The sequence below is a fragment of the Fomitiporia mediterranea genome, assembly GCF_000271605.1.
Source record: "Fomitiporia mediterranea MF3/22 unplaced genomic scaffold FOMMEscaffold_13, whole genome shotgun sequence".
Classification (NCBI taxonomy): domain Eukaryota; kingdom Fungi; phylum Basidiomycota; class Agaricomycetes; order Hymenochaetales; family Hymenochaetaceae; genus Fomitiporia; species Fomitiporia mediterranea.
The window spans coordinates 1150066-1176393 of record NW_006760398.1 but is presented as its reverse complement, the minus strand read 5'-3'; the positions used below and the strand labels follow the sequence as shown (position 1 = coordinate 1176393).

The window sequence follows — 26328 nt, the reverse complement described above, 5'->3', positions numbered from 1 at the left end:
TGATCAAACAGTGCGTATGATAACTTCTGACATCGCCAAGCAGTTGTGAGTTTGTAGCCAGCTTTAACCCACAGTCCGCCAAGGTCTCACAGAGTTAAACGGTATTCACTCTTTGTCTTGTATATGTGCGAAGTCACTAATATGCATTTTTCTTCGATATTGCTTGGAAGAGTCTAACAAGTCGGCGACCAAAAATTTCGTTCGTAAGCGTTGAGTTTTCGCAACAGTGTTCTGGGTTGTTAAATTCTTGAAGAACTAGGGATCCCGCCCCTGTTCCTTCGTCCCATCCTCTGTGGTGAAGTTCACTTAGCTCGTTTCTTATTGAAATGAAGGGTGGACCTGTTACCGTAAAGACGACATTGTCGGAGGATTCCGAGAATTGGGAGTTTGTTCGTGCCAAGGATAACAATCCAAGTTATCACATCTATACGGCACCAGTTCAAACAAGTAACAGAGATTACCGCAAATACGCTGTTATTCGTCTGAATAATGGTCTTGAAGCCGTGGTTATTAACGATATCTACCTCGACACCTCAGCTGCTTGGATGGATGTCGCGATAGGAAAGTTTAATGACCCAGTAAGTCAAATTATACACTTTCCTGTTGTATAGTGGTACACTCTTTGGTACATCGCACCATTTTTCTACGATGTTCCGCTTTAAATAGCTGCTGGGTGTCGTATCCAAAGTACCGCGGACCGTTCAACCAAATTTCACCTGTCAAGGATGCTACTTACTAGTTTTCGCAGAAAGACATGGCCGGTACAGCCCACTTTTGCGAGCACTTGTTAGCGATGGTAAGCCAAGTTCCCGGATCTAAACTCATCGCCGTTCTTTCGCACGACGCTCACTTCAATGGCTATGCTCATAGGGCTCGGTGAACCATCCTGAAGAAAACGCATTCGATGAGGTAAAGCCTTGAGAAATTAATGCTTCACAGACGTCTCTCACTACATGTAGTATCTTGCTTTGAACAACGGCTTCTATAATGCATCGTCGGGTCCCTCCAACACCGAATTTCACTTTGAAGTTGCTTCGGATGCCCTAGAGGGCGCGCTCGATCGCTTTTCCGCATTCTTTTACTGTCCACGCTTCCATAAAGGCTCGGCATTGCGCGAGGTTGAGGCGGTTAATTCCGAGTATTCAGGAAAACTGCAGGACGATATGCGGAGACTAGAGTATGTTGAATATTCACTTGCCCATCCCTCCCATCCTTTAAGAAAGTTCGGCACCGGAAACGAGGACACGCTTCTGGGGAAGTTTCTCACCTCGAGGGCATCACCCCTGCGTCATGAGTCTGACAAAAATGAAAACAGATGCATGAGCGGATCCCCGAGAAGAAACTCTGGTAGCGAGATTCCCGAGGGGAGTGATAGCTCCTTTAGTCGAATTTCCTCGTTCGGAAAGCACGTGAAGGATGAGCGAAATTCATGGAGTATGAACATCAGCGAGACTTCATTGGGAAGCGTCGGGAGCCGTGTTAGTTTTCCTCCTACGAAGCAACTAACGGAGAATGGTCGCGGCCATAGAAGATCTGTCAGCAACAGTTCCACTCAGAGTACATATTCCCCACCCCAGACACCTTCAGACTCAGAGAGTAGTCATGTTAGTAGGCAATTAAGCAGATCCCCGAGTAAAACCGACTCACAAGCCGCCAAAGAGGAAGCAAAGAAAGTAGCTGCCCTGAAGGCCCGAGAGTATTTGAAAAAGTGGTGGGAGAGGGAATATTGTGCAGAGAGGATGAAGTTGGCAATAGCTGGGAATGGTACGTTGCTTCATCATCACATTCCATCTTAGCTCTGATTGCATCGGCCAGAACCTCTTCACAAGATGATCGATATGGCCGTGAGATTCTTCTCGCCAATAAAGAGCAGAGGACAATACCCAGCCGATATCTCCTCTTCTAAACAGCCATACGGGAAGGAAGAACTTGGGGTACGTTTTCTGGACTTGTTTGTACATATGAATCATGTCTAAAAATGGTCTATTATGTAAGAAAATCGTTTATGTTAAGACAATCGGGAAAATGTACAAAATAATTATTGTCTTCCCCATCTCCTGGCAGACACCTCTATGGCGTGAAAAGCCAGCGTACTACGTGGTTCATCTACTCGGTCACGAAGGTCCGAGTTCGCTACACGCGTACCTGAAAAATAAGGGATGGCTTTTGAGACTAGTTGCTGGACAAGCGACTTACGGCCCCGGAATCAGTCTGCTCAAGCTGACCCTTGACTTGACGAAAGAAGGATTGGGTGCGTATTATTTTCTGTTATTCCACGTCCACTGTCGATGATGTCCGTATAGAGAACCATCGAGAAGTTATAGTAACATGCTTCAAGTTCATCAACCTATTACGCAAATATCAGATCCCAGAGTGGGTACCGAGAGAACGGTGGTGGATGGAATGGTTGTCTTTCAATTACGACCGGGAGCCAGAAGCACTGCTTCTGGTTGAAGACATTGTCGGTTCAATGAAGTATCCAACACCGCGTGCTCTTCTTCTGAATGGACCGTTACTGCCTTGGGAGTTGAACGAGAAGCTCATCGGGGATACATTGGAGAATCTGGATGCTGAGAACTGTTACGTTATTGTAGCGGCTCGTAATCACGATCATATTCCGACGGGAGAGACATGGCACAAGGAACGATGGTTTGGAGCCGAGTATGTAAAGAAACAATTTGACGCCAAGTTCATTTCTGAGGTGAGTATCTACATAGGTATTTGGGACATTCTCTCTAATCGGGGCCTGTGATTATCAGACTCGCAAAGGCAATGATATACCTGATCTTGCTTTGCCAGGACCAAATCCATTTATTCCTAAGAACTTTGCCCTGTACGGTGTACATGGTAATAAACCGAAGCAACGACCCACGCTCATTATGCGTGCACCAAACATAGAAGTGTGGCACAATCGGAACGTTCGCTTTCGAGTACCACATGTTTGGGTGCATATTGCAGCGCGAACGTGAGTTCGTCCTGATTCATATAATTGGATGTTATTCCTTCCATATATGCTCACCGTCTTTCTGAGTAGGCCAGTTGCTGGAGCTACTACCCGAGCTAGAATATTGACCCAAATGTTTGTAGCCCTTGTGGAGGATGCAATTCATGGACATGCATTCTATGCGGAGGTTGCTGGCCTGACATGCAAACTGCTCAGTGCTACGCGCGGCTTTGAAATGCAATTTAATGGTTTTAGTGACAAATTACATGATCTTGTTCAGGCAGTTCTAGAGCAGATGAAATATCTTAAGATCCAGAAGGATAGGTTGAAGATTCTGATGAAACAGGTGACACCTCATTTTATATTTGGATAATATGGCTGTGTTCTGAGACTGGTGTGCACTCCCAGGAACGACGAATTTTGAAGGATCGATATCTGGAGTATCCATGCGATCTCTCTGAGTCTCACTTACTCTACCTTATTGAAGATGACTATCTTAGCACAGAGGAGAGATTGAATGAGTTGAAAGGTATGATATTAGTTGTAATATTACAACCTACTGTATCAGCTTATATCACAGATATTACGGTCGAGGAACTTTCCAAGCATGTACAGCTGCTGCTGTCCAGACTAAACTTCGTAATTCTAACAAATTGTAATCTAAGAAAGGAGGCAAGTTGGTCATCATTTCAAGTGTTAAAGTGTTATGTGTTTATTATTACGTAGGATGCTCTCAAGCTTGCATCCCTGGTCGAGAAAACATTCGAGGCTAAAGCGATCCCAAAAAACGAAGTCCCGATGTTGCGTTCGCGGCTTCTTCCCAAAGGTACGTTTGTCTTGTGCTCTAGCTGGTCTTTTATTGTTAATTCCAACAGGATGCAATTATGTCTGGGATTTACCTGTACTCAATTCTAAGGAGGCCAATTCGAGTGTATTGTATTACTGTTATGTTGGCAATCAGTCCAACCCCTGCACCCGCGTTAAATGCCATTTGATCTCTCAAATCTTGGACGAGTCGGCATTTGATATTCTTCGAACGAAACAACAGCTTGGATACATAGTTTATTCACGCACAGTAACGGACATCGAGTTAATTGGTTGGCGTCTAGTGATAGAGTCTGAACTCGACACAAAATATCTGGAGTCGCGTATTGATGCCTTCTTGATATATATGCGCAAGGTTATTCGGACCATGTCCGACGAAATGTTCGAAAGTCATAAAAGATCACTCCGAAGACAGTGGACGGAAATGCCCAAAGGCATGATCGGAGAGACAGAAAGATTCTGGTCTGCTATTCAGGATGGATACTATGATTTTAAAGAAAACCAGAAAAATGCAGAATTGCTTCCAAGTATAAAGTTGTGGGATGTGCGTACGATGTTCGAAAAGTTTTTCGACCCATCATCGGCAACACGCTCCAAAATTTCAATCCATATGAGATCTCAGTTACCACCTAAAGTCCCTGAGCATCATGCCTCTCCGAATGTTAGTAGGAAGGCATCTCAGGAATTCCTCCGCTTATTACGCAAAGAACATATCTCTGTAAGGGAAGACGAATACCACCAGGAGTGCGACGTCGAACCAACTTTGCATGAAATGTACAAATACTTGAAGAAGACATGTTTCAGCGAACTGCTCGACAGAGATGACCGCAAAGTTAAGGGAACGTATCAACAGCTGAGAAGTCTTGTGAAGGACCATCCTGTAAAACCTGCCCTGGAGGTTAAACACGTTAAAGATGGTACGAAGTTTAAGTGTGGTCTTGACCTTTCTGGGGTTGCAATGTCAATAGAGACATTTGAAGAGGAGCACTAGTAGTTGTGCACCAGTCATAGGGTTGTCGTTACATGGGATCAATTGCACGGGGCGCAGTTGGTTTTGTACGAGTACTTTTGATGCATGTAAATAACATAGCAAACGACTGAAACTAAAAGACGGGTTACAATATTTCTTTTCTGTTGCTTATATAACAAGTACCCAAATATGGCAAATTGACTAGTCTTAACACAGTTCAGTCTGTCGTTGGAATCGTCATTCAGATATTCTCGCCTTACAAAGTTACATATGACATTGTAGAGAAATGTGCCACTGTCATAGACATCTTGAGCGCGTAAGCTCATACGAGCATGAAGGCAAGCCTCACTACTTTTTTCATCTTGATTATCATGAGGTAAGCATCTTTACCATAGCCTGTTTTGTTCCCGACGTATGGCTAAACCTCTGTCACAGCTCTTCGCCCCGAAACGCTATTTCTGCAGGACACCGATCATCGGCGAATGGTTTATCATGCTCGATGACCCAGCATAAGGTAAACGCAGGATGTGGCGATCTGCTCCTTGTTCCCTCACCCGCAAAAGTTAAAATCGTATCCAAAAGCCTCAGGCTTTAACAAGGAGATTAACATCAAGGCTGGTGAAACGTTTGACGTTGCTCTGCATGAGGGCGGGGAGGAAGTTGGGTTTACTGAGTTTCGAGAGCACCCCTATTGCGAGGTGTATCATGTACGGTTACGTGCGCCGTAGTGCAAACCGTTTAAGGAGAGTATACGAGATGAGATAGGTGCCGTGGAGGTCTTGTTGGGAATTGGTGCTATGAATGCTTTGTGTGTGCTGCATTTAAACATTCCTGTTATATTTTCTTAAGTTGTATGTTTATTGCTGATGACTTGTGTAGGGATGTCAGAAGCCGTTCGAGGAACCGTCGCTCTTCCGGCGGGAGAAGACGCCATTTTGTGAACATTGTTTCAGCATACTTCTGAGGAATGATATTTAGCTTGGCCTTTCTTTTCTTGAGTGCACCGGGTCTTATCTGGTTGATTAGAATATTGTATTTGCATTTATTCATTTATTATCCCCATATTCTGTCGTGCATGCAACATCCTAAACCCTGATTTTGCGTTTCGCCGTTTTACACCTTCTGACCATCGAGGTTCTCACGTGGGATCAACTTCACTGACGCTGTCTGTTGCAATTCAAGCTTCAATCAGATTGGACGATGCCTTAGCAACGTCCTAGTCCAGATGGTGCGCAGGCTTCGTTGTGAGCCACGCATCCTTTAATGTGGAGTACGGAAGCACATTTTCTGGCCTTTGGTTGATGCACGCGACCATCATGCGTCGATGACAGTTCCTCGCTTAAGGTCACTACAGCGCTAATGCGATGTTCATAGTGACTTCTGCAACATAGAGCAAGGGAGCATACTAATCTTTGGTTGATCCGCGTACAGCCATCATGTGAGTTCCTACAGCATTGATACAATATTAATAGTGGCTTCAGCCAGCGAGTGGACTCGTTTGATTGTTGCTGTCTGCACCACTTGGAATCGGAACCCAGCTACTTCCGGACTGAGAAGATGATGTGGGAAAAAAAATTCGGCAAGTCACAAATTCATCAGTTTTAGATTCTACGGGTGGACTTCATAAGTCTATAACTATGCTGATTCAGGTTCCGATCGGCTTAGATGATGCCTATTAACAGGAAACCTTCGTCAAGGCAATTAGCGCTGTCATTTGCATTTGATCCATTCATCTATTATTGCAGGAGATAATGTCATGGTGGAGGACGGAAGCGTACCAAGTTTGCCTTTGGATGGTGCATACAATCATCATCCGTTGGTGGCAATATGGATTCCTACAGCTCTGATGCAATGCGCATAGTGACTCCTTCAGTATCTGAATCAGATTGATTGTTTCCCTGAAACAATAGACATCGGACCCGAGTTATTTTCGAGCTTAGAAGGTGATCTCGACGAAAATTTGCAAGCGGGTTCACTGCTTAGTTTGTCCTGGATTCAATGGCTTCCTGTCGTCGTTTCGTAGAACACAGTGATCGGTTTTGTCCTTCCTGCAAGCACAGCATAAGGATGTCGTACATACCTTGACACCATCTACCTACTCAACAACTCGATTTTACATCAGATAAACGATGATATCTGTTGCATCCATCAAAACGGCCAGTTAACTCGAGAGCATTCCGCTCTGCTTCTGTGCACATTCGAGGACAATAAATGGGCATGTTGTTTTCTCAAGTCGCTAATTACTCTTGTCTACCCTCTCTCTGGTCTAACTCCCACTTACATTCGCCTGAGCTTGAACAGTCTACAACCCCTGTAATGAGACTTTCTGCTCGATCTAATCCTTTGTCCGACAATATTAGCTATGTTCAGGAACTCATTCCGTTCATCATCCTTTCACAATATTTCCAAGTTGCGTCTGTCACCGTTGTCGCATATGATATACGTACGTTCATTAGCCGACTACGCTTATCACATTCTCAAGAAATATTGGCGTCTGTACTAGTCACTACTATAGATAGCAAGGTGCGAAATATATATATTTTTTTAAAGAAAAATACAATGGTTTAATGAAATATCGTTCAGGTGAAATACTTTTGGGTAAGTTCCAATCCAGTTATGCATTAAAAGAGAGATACTAACAGGGCGTGCAGAAAACTCCGCTGCGCATGACCGGCTTGATGTACTTTGCAGTGCGTAGCCTCTCGAGTTAAACGTTCAGTCTGGACTCTGGAGCGTAACTGTCAATAAATGTCAGAACCGTTACATTGGATTTTTCGGAGCTGTGGCCCGTCTGTTTTGTAAGTGGATTGACCACAACAACTATCACAGCAAGCTCTGACTTTTGCTTTAGATAATTCGCTTGAGGTGACTCCTAGACTGTAAGATTTCCAGTTAAATCATTGGATGTCAGAGGCCAGAAGCCTTATTTCTATTTAGATGTAAGGTTTTTTTATTTTATTTTATTTTAATTACCAGAATTTGAACGAGTTCTTTAGGCAACTTTTCCAACTGGATCTCGAATATTGCTAGTAAGTCCTTTACTTATTTCCATTCAGGTTGTTACTTAAAATGGTTCAGTTTCTGTCTCAATTGTCTCAATCGACTGTAAGTATTGAATTCGGGCACTAACTTGTTACCTGACCTACATTCGCCCAGATACTCTTATAAATTGTGTTCGCGCGCTATATGCACAAGGTACGTTCTACAGTAAAATCATTTTTGTTGTTTGTTGATCTAGCAGTTAAAGATAGAGTTCTGTCTGTGATTTTGAGAACGATCTTGGCGATCGAAGTTGTATTTGAGGTCATCATGACTATTTACGGAAGCCAGGTATTTCAATGTAGGAGCTATAGATTTGATCAATGAGGAAATCACTCATCTAGAAGAAGCTTCTACAACAGAACTTACAGAGAACATCAGCATTTGTGATGGCTCTAATAACCCGATGCCTGCGGAGTTGGCTATAGCTTTCTGGTGAGTTTGTCTCGCTAATATGGTTCATTACTAAGTTGTTGGAAGGGCTGTACCTCTGGTGTTCGGAACTGTATTCATGACTCTGGCGCTTTATAAGGCAGTTTAACACTGGAATATGTCTGTGGGATTGTGAGGAACTACACTTGTCGAAGTCGTTATCTTAGGCCATTTCGAGTATTTCATACTGTATGTATGTATTTCCATTTTGATTTTTGTTCTCAGCGTGTTCATTTCTAGCAACCTCGTTTGCTGTGTGCTCAACATCTTGAGTTATGTAACATATGTATCAAATGATTTCGCAGCAGCTTTCCTCGTATTCCTAGGAAATCCTGCATTTTTCGTTATACTCGGGAGCCGTTCACTGGTGAACCTGAAAACTGCCGGCGAACAGAACCTTCGTGTCGGTGATAGTTATGGGATGCCATCATCGAAGGTAGTGAGTGAGATAGAGTTCACTTAACTGTAAAGTCAGTTCTTTCTTTCCCTTGGTTACCAACTCGTCCAATTGATTTCTTGAACGACCACTTTCAAGTGCTTGTTTTGCGTATGCCTAGGCTATTTTTCCGGACTTGACTATTGCCTTGATGTTATTTAAGCTCCCCTTCTCCGCCATGGATTGGTTTAAGTAGTCGTTTTGCTTCTAACACTGGACGCGGTAGAGACGATCTTTTATTTATGTTATTGTTACTTGTTCAGTATTAGGGCTTACTTATCTGGACTCTTGTAGAATTAAAGCAGTGTGCAGGGCAAGTTTTCAACTGGTCTTTAATGTTTTATTTATTCAGTTCTGAAGGGGCATAACGTTTGAAATTGTGGGCGAGGCGCCCGGCGAGCGATGTTCGAACTTCTACCTCCTGCTGACTAAACGTCATGATATTTTCCTTTATGCCTCAAGTGACGCGTCCGTCAGCCCGTCATATCCTGCTTTCAAGTTCAGAAATCTTGCCTCTTTCTGCTATGGATCCCATCATGAATACAATGAAGTCGAATATTGAAGCAGGTTGATTATTATGGTAATATGGTATGGTTCCCGCAGTCTCGCTGGAGCGTCCAAGCTTTCGGCCAGCGTCTTTGTCTTCCCTTACGCCACAGCGGTATAATTGCATGGCACTGGTAATACTTAGATTCTATTGTGATTATTAGTCATTTGAGCCAGCAAACGAGTGTTCCTTCTTACGGATCTTTGCTGGTGATAGTCCGACCTAACTCCATGGACTGTCCCAATTAGCGCAAGGTATGGGATTTACTACCATTCGCCACTAAAGAATACTGACTGATCGATACTTTAGGCTGAGGCGCGTTTGTGGTCGCCATGGATCAGAACGCCACAATGCATTGCGATGTGATGCATGAATGCCGAAGACTATTAATGTGATTTATTCGTCACATTACCCTAGCTAAACTTTGCCATACTGCAAATTCTCTTCCCTCCCAGGTAGACATGTCGGGTGGATCCAAAAAAGAATCCAGCCCTGGCAATGACCATGGCGTAGAATCGGTCCCAGACAAGCTCGAGTTCGACAGAGCCGTAACAGCATTTTTATTGGTAAGCGCAAAGCTGCAACGCCGTCTATCTAGCGACCTGTATCGAAAGGCAGGACCAGCACAAAGTATACCGCGCGTCCTACAAATGGGTCGGAGAACTGCTATAGCTGCACTAGAAGAGCTGCAGAAAGGAGAGGCTACTCTGTATGATACGCAAGGGCGTTCGACAGAAGTAAGGCACAAGAGGTTGTCCCGAATAGGCAGCGAGTTCGTCGAGAAAGTCCAAGCGGAAAGAAGGAAAGAGCTTGCGAATATCATGCACGGAGAGTTCACTATTAGTTATCACGCCGTGTGCCAAGACGTCGACGACGAAAAGTTATTGAAAACTGCCTTGACACACACATTTGACTTGATAGCGGGTGGTTCTGTCTCGGATGTATCCCTTGCTGTGGTTTATTGGTGCAAAGCCCTTGCAGAAGAGATGGTGGCTTTTGAAATTTATAATCCAAACTATAAAAGGATTGTTGAGTTGCAAAAGCGACTGCATAAGCTGGATGCAATTGTCTCGCAAGAAAAAGGGAAAGCCAACAAACTATGGTCCGAATCATCCAGTGAGTGGAGCGATTCAGATGATGGAATCTACAGTAGACAGAAACACAAGATCTCCATAGAGAAAGGTAGTATCCAAATTCCAGATCTTCAAGAGGTCAACAATGCCGCAATTGAGGTGTCGCACATTGACTACGAGGTCGAACAGTTGCGAAAAAGCAGGTGGAGTGCTCGGTCAGAAGCTAGGGCAATGTACAAGAGAAACGATGTACTAGAGGAAATAGAAGGTATAGCAAACAGGATGCAGCAGGGACCTAGTGCAAAGAGCACAACTTCAGACAAGGCAAGACGCCTGGTTACTTCTGTAACTAGTATTGGGGCTAGACACAACAGCGCTACGTGTGGGGACATTACACACTCGCTACATAAGATGGATAAACAGGCACATGATACTGAAAAGGTCCTAATGCATGGACTTACTGCACTGATTACTGCCTTGAGGCGGCTGCAAGAGAAAGAAGATGGGATATTTAAAGAATTGCAGGATACAGAAGATAATGAGAAAGTAAAAGCTTGGTTGCCTTCTCATGAAGATATTTACAACATCGTCGAGGGCGTGAGGACAGGCTTTACAGACGAATATGATGGCGTAGCGGACGAAGTGAAGAAGACAATTGATAGATCCCTTTATGTGATGAAGTATGGCTCCTTTACTGATTGGGCAAAGGCAGTGCATTACTGGTGTAAAGCATTTGAAGCGCAAGTCGAGGTCTGCAATACATATGCACGCTTTAGGAGTCAAGTAAGCAGTTTGAATAAGGCGAGTAATAATCATATCGGCACTAGTGCAAAAGGACACCAGGAAAGCAAAGAAGACGGAAGTAAAAAGGAACACGGTAAAGAAAGACAGGTCAGTAGATCAGATTCAAGCTCAAAAGATCGAATGGCACAAGAGTTGAGAAGACAGATAAAGGCTGAGCTAAAACGGCCGGAAGAGAGAGTAAAAAAGGCATTGAGGGCTATAGAGGGTCTGTCAAAGGAAACAGAACAAAAGATTAAAGGTCAGCAAAGGGTTCCACGGAGATTTCTTACCATTAGTAGCAAGACAGGGGTTGCTTCATCTACAAGAGGAAGTGAGACAAACGACACAAGTATTTCCGGCAGGGGCGAAACAGGGAGCACGAAGGGTTCCAATAAGAAGGAATGGATGTAACATAGGGTTTCACAAAGAACTGCCGGTTTCCAGTTGGAATAGTTTAATTCTTTCCAAATCTCATTGTATGCATCTTGAGCTGGCTCATGGAACTGGAAATATGTAATTTCGTTTGACTGACTCTGTCATCAATTAAAACTTCAGCTATAATGCCAAATCCACTGCAAGTAAACCACAATGATATCAGAAGTATCTTGTATACACTAGGGACAAACTTTAAAGTAAGTAGAGAGTTTGGAGACTCACACACCCAATTGTGGTGCACACATGTTCATATTTATGTACATAAAGTTTGCTTGACCTGTTTTAACAAGCATAGCAGGAGTGCCCCCAAACTCTCTCTTATTGAGACATGAAGCGAGTGTCTGCCTTATATACTACATAATGAAGTCTGATAGTCTGAGACATTCCAAGTGCAGTAATGCTACATAAGGCAATTGGGGATTTCCTAATCTAGAGCACAATCTAATACTCCCCTTCAAGCATTAATTAAGAACTAAGACTGTATGCCTAATAGTTTGATTAGATGCTTGATCTGTGGGACATGGAGAGCTTTTGTAAGGATGTCTGCTAATTGGTTCTGTGATTGGACATAGCATACATTAATGTAATTGTTTTGAATGTAACATTACACAAAGTCTTTTTGTAAATCAAGGTGTTTAGTGTAAGCATTGTACATTATTTTATCAGACTTTACAGTCTTTATTACACCTTGGTTATTGTAATAAATCATAATAGGTGCTGATTCAGTCTGCAGTACTTCTTCAGCGAATTGTTTGAGCCAAATGGCTTCTTGAGTAGTATATGCTAGTACTTGCAACTCAGCTTCATAAACAGATAGTGGTACCAGGTTTTGCTGTTTGCTTGACCAGGATATAGTCAATTTAGCTAATTGAAAGACATAACTGTTTATTGCTTTATGTCCTTCTGTCATTTGTCTGTCTGTATCACAATAGTCTTATAGTTTTAAGGCATTTGTGCTTCCAAGTTGAAGCCAGTAATTTGTTGTATATTTTAAATACACAAAGTAATGTTTCACTACTTTGTAGTAATGTGTTTAGGGTTTTTGTAGGTAGCACACTAATTGCCCAGTAATATAAGATATGTCTGGCTGTGTGCAATCTGCAACATATCTTAACAATCCTACCATATTCATGTATAGTATTGTTTCATTATTACTTTCGTTTGTATTGTATGTATCATTTGTATTGTTGGATAGATCTATTCCAGGAGTAATAGGTGTTTGTAGTGCCTTTTCATTTTCGAAGTGGTAATGCTTGATTATACTTTCAATATAATGTTTTTACTGTAAGCTAATTGTTTGTTAAGGTCTATCTCAGCTTATTTTAATACCAAGTAACCAATGTATTTTGTTACTGTCAGTGAATGTAACATATTGTCTTAATACATGTTTAAATGCTGTTATTATAGTAATAGTTTTGCTAATAATTGTAATATTGTCAACATGTATAAATGTTATAAGAATTGTATTATTATTTTATTTCTTATAAAATACAGTATGATTGTAATTAGCTTGTTCTAATCCAATCTTAAGTAGTAGTTTGGTAATCTTCTTGTACCATTGTCTACCTGCTTGTTTCAATCTGTATAATGCTTTATTTAAACATAATGCCTGTCCAGGTTTAATATCTGTAAGTAGCTTGCTTAGCAGCAGTTTCACATAAATGAGTTTGTCCTCATTTAGTTCTCTGTAAAGATATGCAGATTTCACATCTATCTAATGTATCTCATAGTTCTTAGATGCTGCCTAAGATAACAATAATGGTACTGTTAATAGTTTTGTTACTAGGGCAAATAAGTTGTCAGAATAGAAGTCTATTCTATTCTTTTGAGTGTATCCTTACACTACAAATCATGCTTTGTATTTGTCTATTCAGCTGTTAGCCAGTCTTTTGATTTTATAGACAAATTTCGTTCCAATTATATTTGTATTCATAGGGGGGATAGTATATATCTATGTGTTTTGTTGTTGAAGTGACTGTATTTTATCCTTCATAGCTTTGATCCACTGTTCTTTGTCTATACATGTTATAGTATTGTAATACATTAATGGATTGTTATAGATTTTGTTAAGGAATTTGTTAGATTCTGTTAGATACATAGCTAAGTTTATATCATCTTTGTAATTTAAACCTATAATTTGTTTAACCAGTCTTTGCTCTTGTGTAGAGTATTGTATGACAGGTTCTTTGTCTTTATTATTGTTATTAGGAAGAGTTTTATTATTGTTTGGTGCATCATCATTATGATTATTCTCCCCTTCAATCCTAGACATTAGTTTGTCTATGAATTGTACATTGTGTTCAACAGTAACTTTATTATTATAGCACACTAAGTGACCTTTACTGTCAGTATCATAACCTAGCTATTGTGTGTATTAGCCTCTAGGCTGTAGTTTATGTGTTTGTTCATTTCATATAATACAATATGTGCTGAATTCTCATATATTATCTATTTGATAATGTTTGTTATACTGTTTGTAATATAGTGTTGCAAAATTAATAGTAACTCTTAGTGTTCTTGTTAACATTTATTTCGGATAAATGTGTCATATGTCTCAAATCATACAAACATCTTGCAAATATACACTATTACTGAGACATGTCTTCTGAGACATACATCTAAGACATACAATATTAGATAGTATATATATTACTTTAATCTAAGGACAATAAAGCTCATTATGAACCACACAGTCGACTTGTATCAACACCTACACACTATGAGCAGAGTCTACTGAACCCCTACTAGTGTGACTAACTCTTAGTATCCTTGTGAGCAGTATGCAAACCTATGGAAGAATATTTCCTATTGTTTAGGAAACATTGTAACCTCAACACACTAACAGGTTATGAGCCTTACACTCCCTGCTCATATCTACATTGTTACTATGCTTTTATCTTACCCTCTACAAACACAACACTTTGAAATCATTGTCTCTGCAATTATGATTTCCCCCTCAGTAGTTATATGCATAACTATATGCACCACAATTGTCATCTCAAACACTTTGGTGTACTATACACCATAGTACAAATGATTTGATACACTCAATCATGTTATACTTGATAAGTAACATTAAACTACTTCATTTAACACTGAATCCACTTGATTCTACACATACAATCTATTCTACTTGTTTACAAACCTTTGGCACTCCCATCTGAGTATACTAAATGCAAATTGTCTTGTCCTGAAGACTACAATTGCTTTATACAACAAGACATGCTATGATACTTGTAACCAGAATGTATTATCTATAAGGACCTAGACACACCTGTCTGAGCATCCCAAATGCACATTGATTTATTAAAATAACTTTGGATGGATTAGTTGCTTTAAATGCAATGAATACCCAGCAATACTATATCCAAACACTGAACTACTTCATCTTATGCTTTGGAGATACATTATAATAATAACATCTCACATAACAAACAAACATTTGATATTATATTAATAATACAAATGATTAATACTATAAACAAAAGAATAATGCTAGTGAAGCATAATAATAATATAAAGAAATACTATTGCAAACATACAATCAATCTAATAATGATTAGACAAACAAATAATATGAAAACAAGAGTATAAATGCAACTAAAGCATAATAACTCAAATATAAAAATGATTTATACTATCACAAACACATGGTCACAATAAATAACATATATTTACCATATACAAATATATTGCATAGATATACAAACGTATACAATGAAATAATAAAATATATTGCATAGATATACAAATATACAAATGTACAAAATAATAATAATGTATTCAAACACATAAAACTATTATTTATTAAATAACACAAAGTTATATGCAAATGCAATTGAACAAACACATAATAACAATAAAAACAATTAATAAAACACACAAAACAATGTTGCAAACATTCTAAACATACAATAACAAACATATATACTTATACAAAGTATTAAATTAAATTAAACCATAATGTTACAAACAAAGAAACAATATAATGATGCATATATGTATAATATCAACATTATAAACTATATGGATGAATACATATCTTATACCTTGCACAATTACTATTACAATGCAAAAATCAAACGAACAATAGTTACAAATACATTGTAACAATATTATGTATTAATATGACATACATGATAACAAAGTATTAAGTCAATACAATTAATACAAACAGTTTAAACAATATAAACATATTTTGGACACATCAAAAAACTATCATTAACATACAAAATGTTATAAACAATTAAACATCACTTAAAAAAAACTTGACAAAATACAATAATACAGACACAAAACAAAATAACTAATGTCTCAAAAACATTAGAGCCTAACATCAGATAGTCTGAAGGGCCAAGTAACAGAAAGAACACTACTGTCAAGTACACAAAAGACAAACAAATGTTGGAACAAAATCCAAAAGAAACAAACATAAGTTTGGAACTTAATCAGACACTTCACTAATAATTAAATACAACGTGTGACGGATTTAATCAATCACTACAAACAGTAGAAAGATATTTATTCACAAAGAATATATTTATGATCAATACATAAAGGATATCATTAACTATTTGAAGTTCAAACAATATCATAACAGTGTATTCTTCATTAACAGCCTTGCTTAAAGCTTGCACCCATCACAAAAGAATAAAGATTAATAAACAGAAACGAAACACTATAGCTCAAATACTTTTGTCATCAAACAGAAGACAAATAATACTGAGCAAAACAAAATAATGTACTACTCAATGTATGCAAATATAACAAACAAAATATGCAAACTTAACATTACTAAACAATACAATAGATTATATTTATCCAAATAACAAACTATTCAGACGTATGCATAACAATCAAACAAAATACACAAGCATACATACAATTTATTTGAGTATAAACTTGAATAACAATCAGTATAATGCCAAAAAGAATTAATAACTAAATCAGACAAAGATAACAAATAACATCAAAATTATTAAACAAAACACATTTATACATTCACATACAAATGCTTAAATGAATAATAAAATGATGAAAACATACAAACGAATCAATTATACACAAAAGCCAATTGCTCAAAGCAAACCTTCTTGAATTGAAGGGGAGTAATAACAGTATATATTCACAAAACATAAAACATAACAAACAATAAATCAAAACATAGCAAACAATTAAATGATGTGGAAATATTGACTATGTTACTATTTAATGTTGCACATCCTACAAAACACAATTATAAAGTTATTACAACAAATTCAAAGCAAATCTGTTGAATCTGACAAGCAAATCCAATGAATCCAACAATAATATACTTATGCAAGAGACATTTTCTCTAAAAACTTTGATGGTTACACTATACATAACACTATTGAATGTATTACAAACAAATATACTACAGATTATATACCTAAACACAGAGAAGTATGCTACATACAACAATGTTGAGCAGAAAAGCATCTCTGGTACATAACAAACTATACAGAAATATCAAACAGAACTATGTCTTCCACAACAGAATGTATGTTACATTGAAAATAACAATCACACATCATGTGAAACTTCTAACACTTATTCCCTAACATGTGGGACATAATAGTAAACGAATAACTAAGTAAACAAAATAATATTCAGACATATAACTGGGAAATAATCCAGGCAAGCCAAAAAATGGCACATATTCCCAAAGCAATCTACACTAGACACACAAAGCACTTGCTAAAGTTAATTAAAAGAAGCAACAGATGTAATAGCAATCAAAACATTAATCCTTTCAAATAAAACAAGATAACATTAATCATAATGAACAAAAATGAGCAATACACTCAAAATAAACGAAATAAATTCATATTTCATAACAAATGCATGTATATATTCAGCGAATAAAGTGAATATAATAATTAAAACAATATCAAACAGAATTTGATACAAAATAAACAATAAACGAACGAATATTACAATATACAATGAAAAATAGAACTGCAAAATATACTATTTCATCTATCTACAAAATAAAAACAATGAACATGTATTATAATTGTGCAAAGCAATATATATTAATCAAATAATACTATACAATAATAATAAAAACATTATCACAACAATAAAACAATACAAACATACAAATAATGTTATAGTTTGTAAAGTTGAAGGACACATTAAACAATAACAAACACAATGCACACATATAACAATATCAAATATATCTATTACAAAACAGCAAAACAATACAAACATACCATATGTTTAAAACATAAATAATGTGCCTAAAAAGACTTACAAACAGTCAGATGATAAAATAAAACAAATTACAATGAATAAAACCTTAATCAACCTTGATATGAAGTGATCTGACATATTATAAATGATATTACAAATTGCAAACAATACAATGCTTCAATATAAAGGTATAGAACTATTATTAAATGCTTAAAAGGTATGAACACAAAACAAACACAAACAAAGATGATACATGATGAATAGAGGACATCATAATAACATTAACAGCACATTTTACAAGCATGATTCAACAGTTTCATTGTGAAAGTAAAAGTGGAAAAACTACTAGTAACATAATTCAAATGTGCAAAAATACAAATTAATGAGAACAAATTAATAACACACATATTGTTATTAAATATAGTATTAACTATACAAACAAAACAATACAAACAAATTACAATAATAATTACACATTAAGTGTAAGAATACAAAACAAACTACACGTATAATAATATGAATACAAACAGAACAAATAACAGAACAACTGTAGAACAATACAGTATAATAAAATAAACATACTATGACACAAAACAAACAATATGACATGAAAAACAAACAAAACAAAGTTATATCATATTATAATATATTATGGACAAGAAGAACTACTATCATACAAATGATAAAACATTATAGTAACAACTATAATAGTAATAATAATAAAACTACAAACAAACAAACACTAAAGAGATCCTACAGCTCTCTTGGCAATAAAAATTGAACTTACAATTGATTTATTACATCAAACATAATAATAATACATTGGACAAATGTAACACTTACAGTAGACTTAATATACAAAGCAAACAAAACATTTACATTGTAAATGTAAATGATATTAGTAAAAACAACAGACAAATGCATATCAAACATTATATTAGTCTGATCAACTAGTATAAGTTTGAAGGGGAGTGTTAACATTTATTTCAGATAAATGTGTCATATGTCTCAAATCACACAAACGTCTTGCAAATATATGCTATTGCTGAGACATGTCTTTCAAGACATACATCCAAGACATACAATATTAGATAGTATATATATTACTTTAATCTAAGGATGATGAAGCTCATTACAAACCACACAGTTGACTTGTATCAACACCTACACACTATGAGCAGAGTCTACTGAACCCCTACTAGTGTGACTAACTCTTAGTATCCTTGTGAGTGGTACACAAACCTACAGAAGAATATTTCCTATTGTTTAGGAAACATTGCAACCTCAACACACTAACAGTTCTGTTATGAATAAATGTTTGATATTGTACTGTATATACTCAGAATTTCATAGGTAACTTTACTAATAACAGACATGTATGTATACTGTTAAAGATAGTCTTATACATACATTCTACAACTCTGTTTTGTTGTAGTGTATCATGTACTGTTAATCTGTGTATTGTTCCTTGACTTTCAATATACATAGTAAAGTCTTTACTTAGGAACACAGTATTGTTATCACTTTAAAGAGTTTTAACTCTTATACTGTATTGTGTAAAGAGTCTTGTTGTATACTTTACATATTCAGTGAAAGTATTGCTTTTATACTGTATAGGTAGTATAGTTACCCATTGTATAGTATTGTCTACAATAGTAAAAAGATATTTATACTTGCTGTAAGCTTGTACTAGAGTAGGTCCCCAAATATTAATGTGGAGATGATCTCTATAATATTGTGTAAGAGGTGTAGTTTGTGTTTTTAGTATTTCATTGTATTGTATGTTTGCTTTAATACAATCTGTACACTGTGCATTTTTATTGTCTGTTATCCTTTGACTTATAATCTCAGAATACTCTCATATGAGTTTGTACAAGTAATTGAAATTGACATGACCTATTCATTAATGTAAATCAACAATAGTGATTGCATTAATAGATTGTTTAGTATGATAAGAAACTATCATATACAAGTTATTTTGTACATGTATTTCACCAATCTTTGTATGAGTAGAGGAATAAATAATACATTCATTGTTTGTTTTCATTAAAACATATCCTGCTTTGTATAATAGCACTTTACTAACAAGTGTAAAGTTCAGATTAGGATAATAGTATACATTTTGTAGTGAAATTGTATTCACCTTAGTATGCTCATTGTCTTTATCTTATAGTTTTACATTAAATGTCATTACTCTACTTTTGCTAAGTGTGTGAAAGGATTCAGAAGGATTTGTAATGGCACATAACAAAGAAAACCAGACTTCACTATAAAGCACACAGAGACTATGCCAGAAATGTGATCATGTGACACAACTTTAAGAATGTATACAAACAATAATAACATATCAAATGTGTTAGGATAGGCAAATCTGTGAAACACAAAGTATACAAACAGAAAGAAACATAATACAAGTAGTAGCATACCAAATGCTATTCAATCAACCACAACACTGAATACAACATATTATACATGAAGGAATAAAACATAGAAGGAAGGAAGCATCATTCAAAATGTATATACACAAAATATACAACCCAACAATACATGAAGAATGTAAAGCAGTACAATTACATTTATCAATGAAGACACACTAAGATTATGAAGAAAATATGGCACAAATATTTGCCTCAATATGGAGTACTATCTAAGATGATAGAACACACAGCTGTACTGTATTAACAACCAGTCATTACAAAGGACTAACAAAACAATACAATATTAAAGTAATATACAGAGATCACTACCCAATAATACTACAAGAATACAAACACCTCAGATCTATGGAACTCAGATCTGAAGACCCTTATGTACTTAACAAATGGTGAAAGGCAGGCAAGCCTTACACAAAACTCATTATACTACACAGGCACTTAATGACAGAGCTACTCAGAACTCAGAATTAATAGTGCTAATCATAAGAAAGGCTAATTAAACTTAGCTAAGGAAAAGAAGCACTCTTAAGGAATCAAATGAGAAAGCTGTGTAAGAAGCATGTAGTAGGAAAGACTCAACATTGATCCTTATCCTAAAACAGAAACAACTAATGTCTCAAACATACAAAAACACTAATATACATTGTAAAGACATGTGGTGACATATTAAAAATACTGTAACATAGTATACAGACTGTCTGAAGAACAGAACCACTCAGCTTATGAAGAAATAGGAGAATAAATCTTAATTAAAGTAGTATAAAAAGAGCTTCATTTATTGTGTAAAGAGCATCATACTTAATAACAGTTTATTCAAGGATAGCTCATAAACTAGCTATAACAACATACTTGCTCTCTTATATAAATCTTTACACAAACAATACTACCCTCTTTACCTTAAACCTAAAATGTGTTAAACTACTCTCAGGGGCATTAACTCCCTCTCTACTGAGTGCAAGTACTATTAACACTCTTAGGGACATATTCCTAGTTGAGTGAAGACAGAGACTACACTTGGGACTAGCAGTTACATAGTTAAGGACCTGCCTGTTACCTGTGAACTTACAACAAGAGGTGTAATTCCTGTGCAGAAATATAGTCTATAACAACAGTTATCAAGTACAATCACTTATTGTGTAAAGTATTACACTGTTGTGGCCTGTTTCAAACAATCTGCTAGAATGTAACAGTAATACATTAAAACCAAAAAGTATAAACTGGCTTTACAAAATAAACCAGAATATACCAAAACAACTATCTTTACAGTAGTACATAGTAGTACAGACTATTAGCCTTTCTATCTAGTAGTAACTATAAGAGAGAGTCCCTACTACTATTAAGGACCATTCCTAGAACAATATGCTACAGGATTATTCTAATAGAGACTAGATCCCTACCTCTATCCCTAGTCATCACACTACTTAGTCATACAGGAATACCTGAGAAGACAGTAGGAGGCATGGAATAACAAATAAGGAGACTTGAACAACAACAGAGCTTAGAATGTATAGAGTTGTATTAAAACCTGGAAAGGTGTAGAGGATCAATAATCAACTGGCCAGGTGTGTCAGAGAATCACAAAATAGGGAAATTATACAATATGCTCTATAGACTTGAAGGGGCACTCAAGAATGTAGAGCTAAAGCTGACACAGTAAGAATACAAACATTAGCTGGAAAGCTAGAAGCAATTACAAAACTTGGAAGAGAAAATAGCCCTGTATAGCTAGAAGGTTACAGAAAATATGGTACAGTTCTGTGTTAATACTCAACAAGTAATGTAGAATATAAGACTAGTTGAACAAATGCTGGAAGTATTTATGACAGTAATAAACTTAAGGAATTCAATACTTATGACAGTAACCTTTGGACTAGTGTTTCAAATGGAGGAAATTCTGAAACTGGTCCCTCTACTAAGAGAGCCTATAGAAACAAATAGTACAGCATTAGAAACAATAGTTGAAGAAACAACTACAGAACCTACAGTAGAAGTAACCTATGAAACAGTTACAGAAGGAACTAGGACATTCTTGCAAGATTCATTAGTAGACACTTAATAGCTAATACAAACCTATCAGTATCCACCTCAACCCAAACCAGTAACACACTGTCAACAGTATTAACATTAGCTACTACTAATGTAGCAAAATTAAAATTAGTATATTACTATAGAAAACTGAATAAAGGATTTGACTCTTGACTCAGTACAAACATGATCTAGCTGGAACTAAATGGAATAACTAATGAAACCAAACAAGCATACTATTTGGCATCATCCCTCAAAGATACTGTATTTGATTGGATCCAAAGTTATGTACAAATCAAGGTAGAAAGTGATAGAACTATAACCAAACTGTAACCCCTAGTACTAGGCATGTTTTCAAACTTGGGAAAATTCATAGTGTTTCTAAAGAGTTATTGAACAGGTACAGTAAGAGATGAAGATACAGCTAACCTCTAGAAACTAGTAAGAATAAAATACAAAGACTATCACCTGGAAAACCTGGCAAACTTTCTACTCAAATTCTAAAGGCTAACCTTATTAGTACTAACAACCATGTATCCCAACACAGCTAGGAAAGCAAAGTTTATATTGTCCCTACTAGATTCAGTCCACTATGGAATTATATTCACAGTAGACAAACCCTATGAAGAGAGTCTCAATTGGTGGATAACAAGGATTCAAAATTACCTCTACACAATGGAAGTACAAACACTTATACACTCTACCAATTACAAACCAAAATACAAATGGGGAGATACTTTTGTTTACCAACCAACAATTTAAGGAAATCATAAGAATCTGAACACAATAGATATTAATACACAAAGCTTCAGCCTAAAAGCAAAACAAAACTGGAAAAAACAAAAACCAAAAACAGATAGACAACCTTTAGCATTTACAAAATGTTACAATTGTAGACAACCAGGACACTAGGCTAGAGACTGCAGACTGCCAACTATTTATCTAAAAGACAGAAATAATGGAGGGAAACTACTATACTAAAAAACACAGCACTCAACAAATCAAATTAGAAAAACAAATTTTGATAAACATTATAATGTATGTAGCCAATACATACACTACAATCACACAAAATGGACAGCAAATGGAGGTAATATACCTGGAAACAACTGAGGATACACTTGCCAATATAAAGGACAACATTCAAAAGATTCAGACAATCCACCTTTTGTTCAAGACTGTTAGGAATGGTCAGAACTAGAAAGGTCAAAGGAGAGTCTGGCCTACTAACACAGGGAAGACACTCCTAAATAACAATATGGATATATAACAGAAACCAATAGATACAAATGCTTACACTTATAGATTCAGGAAGTACTTGTTTAGTAATAGATAAATCATTTCAAACAGGAAATAGATTTAAAGCTTAAAGATTGGATTGGCCTAGAACTGTTACTAATACTGATGGATCAACCAATTCAAACAGAAAATTAACCCATACAATTAAAGTAACAATCTACACAGAAGTAGATAAATGAGAGCAAATGATAACTATTACAAATATAGTATTAGACAATGTAATACTAGGAATAGACTACCTACAAGTAAGAAACCCAGGGATCAATTAGAAAGGAGCTAAACTGGAACAGTAAGGAAGAACTATGAGAATTACAATTAAACAAATCAGGGTACACCAAAAAAGGAAAAGGAAGCCTAGAAAGAAGAAAAGACCTAAGGAGGAAGAAATCAAAGTACTAGTACCTAATAAGTACAGGGAACCAATCCTAGAAAGAAGTAGGCCTTGGACACAAACAGTCATAGAAGCTAGAAGACTAAGGTCCAAAAGTAGAGAGAATATACTTATACTAAAAAGGATACAAGAAGTAGAAGAAAAATTCATAACCTAACCCAGAAAACTTTGGGCACAAATATTAGGAGAAAACAATCTGGCAATATTAGTACTAGACAATTATAACAATATGTAACCTCTTAATTATCAACATAAACTAATAAAACTAGTATCTACTAATACCCTCATACATTCTTCTCCAATTATACCTACTACACCTCTGGAACCAGCCATTATCACTATGCTAGAAAGTAACAAAGACATGAATATTAAAAGTAACAACCAATTGTAACAAATCACAGCAACTTATAATAAGGCTTTCACAAAATCCTAAATCTATAATTAAATGAAGATAAAAAATGAATGACAAAATATCTCCTAGAAAGAAAAGCTGCTAAACAAAATCAAGGATTTTGCTAATGTCTTTGACCCAGACAAGTCAAGACAATTACCAGAGCATACAATATAGGATATGCCTATCAACCTAGACTCAGAAAAACTACTACCCAAAAGACAACCATCCATCCTATTAGCACCTGATGAAGAACAAGTAGTAAATGAATATATAAAGAATATACTACAGAAAGGATAGATACACAAAATTCAACTAGACAAATTATGCCCTGTAGCTGCACCTGTATTCTTTGTAGGAAAGAAAGATGGAGGAGCTCAAATAATAACTGATTACTGTAACATTAACAAAATAACAATACCTGACATATACCCAATACTAATCATATACAAATTACCTGACAAATTACTAGAAGGAAAATACTTTTTCATACTGGATATGTGATCCAGATATAACAATCTACAAATATGAAAATTGGATGAATGGAAAGCAGTATTCAAAGTTAAAAACCAGATTTATGTACTACTTGTAATAATGTTTAGAATGAAAAATTCCCTATCTATATTTCAAAAATTCATGAACAACAATTTCAAACAATGGATTCAATCATGCAAAATATTAATATACCTGGACAACATTATAGGAAAATCAATTACTCCTAGAGATCATTGGAAACTCCTACAACAAGTCCTACAAAAATGCTGAGAACTAGACATTTATTTAAAAATCAACAAATGCTATTTCTTACAACAAGAACTTGACTACTTAGGATTTATTGTAGGGAAAGACAGAATAAAAATGGACCCATACAAACAATTAGTAATAAAGGAATGGCTGACCCTAACAAAATCAAAACACATAGAACAATTTCTTAGATTCTGCAATTTCTATTTATGATTTATTAAAAATATGCAAATTATTGTAGTACTACTACACAAACTCAAAAAGAAGAAACAAGTATTCAAATGGGAAGAACAGTACCAAGAAGCCTTTAACCAACTAAAGAAAGCATTCTTAGAAGGAGAAGCATTGACTGTACCAGACCCTAACAAACTATATACAATAACTACAGATGCCTTAGTAGTAGGGATAAGAGCTACCCTAGAACAAGAAGACAAAACAGGAGTACTACAGCTAATAGTGTTCTATTCAAAAAAACTTACACCTACAGAACAAAATTGGCAAACTCATGATCAAGAGCTATGGGCTATAATTGTAGCATTTAAGTTTTGGCAACATCTAGTATAAGGAACCAAAGAACTAGTAACAATTCAAACAGACCACCAAAACCTAATTTATTTTAGGAATGCTTAGGAAATGAACTAGTAGCAAACTCAATAAATACACTTCCTTAGCCTATTCAATTACCAAATAAGGCATATTGAAGGAAAGAAGAATCTAGCAGATACACTATCTTGGAGACTAGACTACAAATCAGAGGAAGAGATAGAAACAAAAGCTAAAATTATGATCCTAGAATCTATATAGTCAACTGAACTTTAAAACACTAATATTAATAGAGAATACTTATGTATTACAGAATCAACAATAATAGGCACAGCCTTGGGTGACTCTATCAAACACACTTATAAACAGTAATTAGCTGAAGAAGAACTTAAAGAAATTGAACAAACACACACTAACTGGAAACCTAATCACAAAATTGTAAACAGGCTCTATTACTATTAAGGACACATATGGATACCTCCTGACAAAGGAGGGATACTTTAAAGTACAGTCATACAGAAGAAACATAATGATAAACTTGTAAGACATATAGGAATCAATAAAACATTAGAAAAAATACTATAAGATTACTGGTGGCCAAATCTATAGTAAGAAGTAACAGAATATGTTAATACATACAACATATGTTAATGAACCAAAACACTGAGGAGATACACACAACCTCTATTACAACCACTAGATACTCTAGAACACTTATTTCAATCAATCTTATACAATCTAATCACAGATCTACTAGCAACTAATAAAGGCTTTACTACTATATTTGTAGTAGTCAA

At 36.1% G+C, this 26328-nt stretch overlaps 3 protein-coding genes across 3 annotated transcripts; all 3 read left to right on the top strand.

Moving 5' to 3' along the window:
• Window positions 1–326: 326 nt before the first annotated feature.
• FOMMEDRAFT_170573 (uncharacterized protein) lies at window positions 327–4760 on the top strand (the record flags this gene model as incomplete). The annotated part of the gene is made up of 14 exons (XM_007270499.1): window positions 327–578; window positions 667–687; window positions 749–796; window positions 871–909; window positions 960–1764; window positions 1816–1934; window positions 1996–2251; window positions 2304–2701; window positions 2760–2965; window positions 3035–3290; window positions 3353–3473; window positions 3525–3616; window positions 3671–3770; window positions 3820–4760. The coding sequence occupies 14 exons, from the start codon at window positions 327–329 to the stop codon at window positions 4758–4760; spliced, it is 3654 nt and encodes a 1217-aa protein (XP_007270561.1).
• Window positions 4761–5071: 311 nt separating this feature from the next.
• On the top strand, window positions 5072–5793 carry FOMMEDRAFT_170572 (uncharacterized protein; the record flags this gene model as incomplete). The annotated part of the gene is made up of 4 exons (XM_007270498.1): window positions 5072–5115; window positions 5175–5253; window positions 5303–5456; window positions 5619–5793. 4 exons carry the CDS (start codon window positions 5072–5074, stop codon window positions 5678–5680), a joined length of 339 nt encoding a protein of 112 aa, XP_007270560.1. The 3' UTR covers window positions 5681–5793.
• A 3861-nt stretch (window positions 5794–9654) lies between these two features.
• On the top strand, window positions 9655–11460 carry FOMMEDRAFT_31326 (uncharacterized protein; the record flags this gene model as incomplete). The annotated part of the gene is made up of 1 exon (XM_007270330.1): window positions 9655–11460. One exon carries the CDS (start codon window positions 9655–9657, stop codon window positions 11458–11460), a length of 1806 nt encoding a protein of 601 aa, XP_007270392.1.
• Window positions 11461–26328: the final 14868 nt, after the last annotated feature.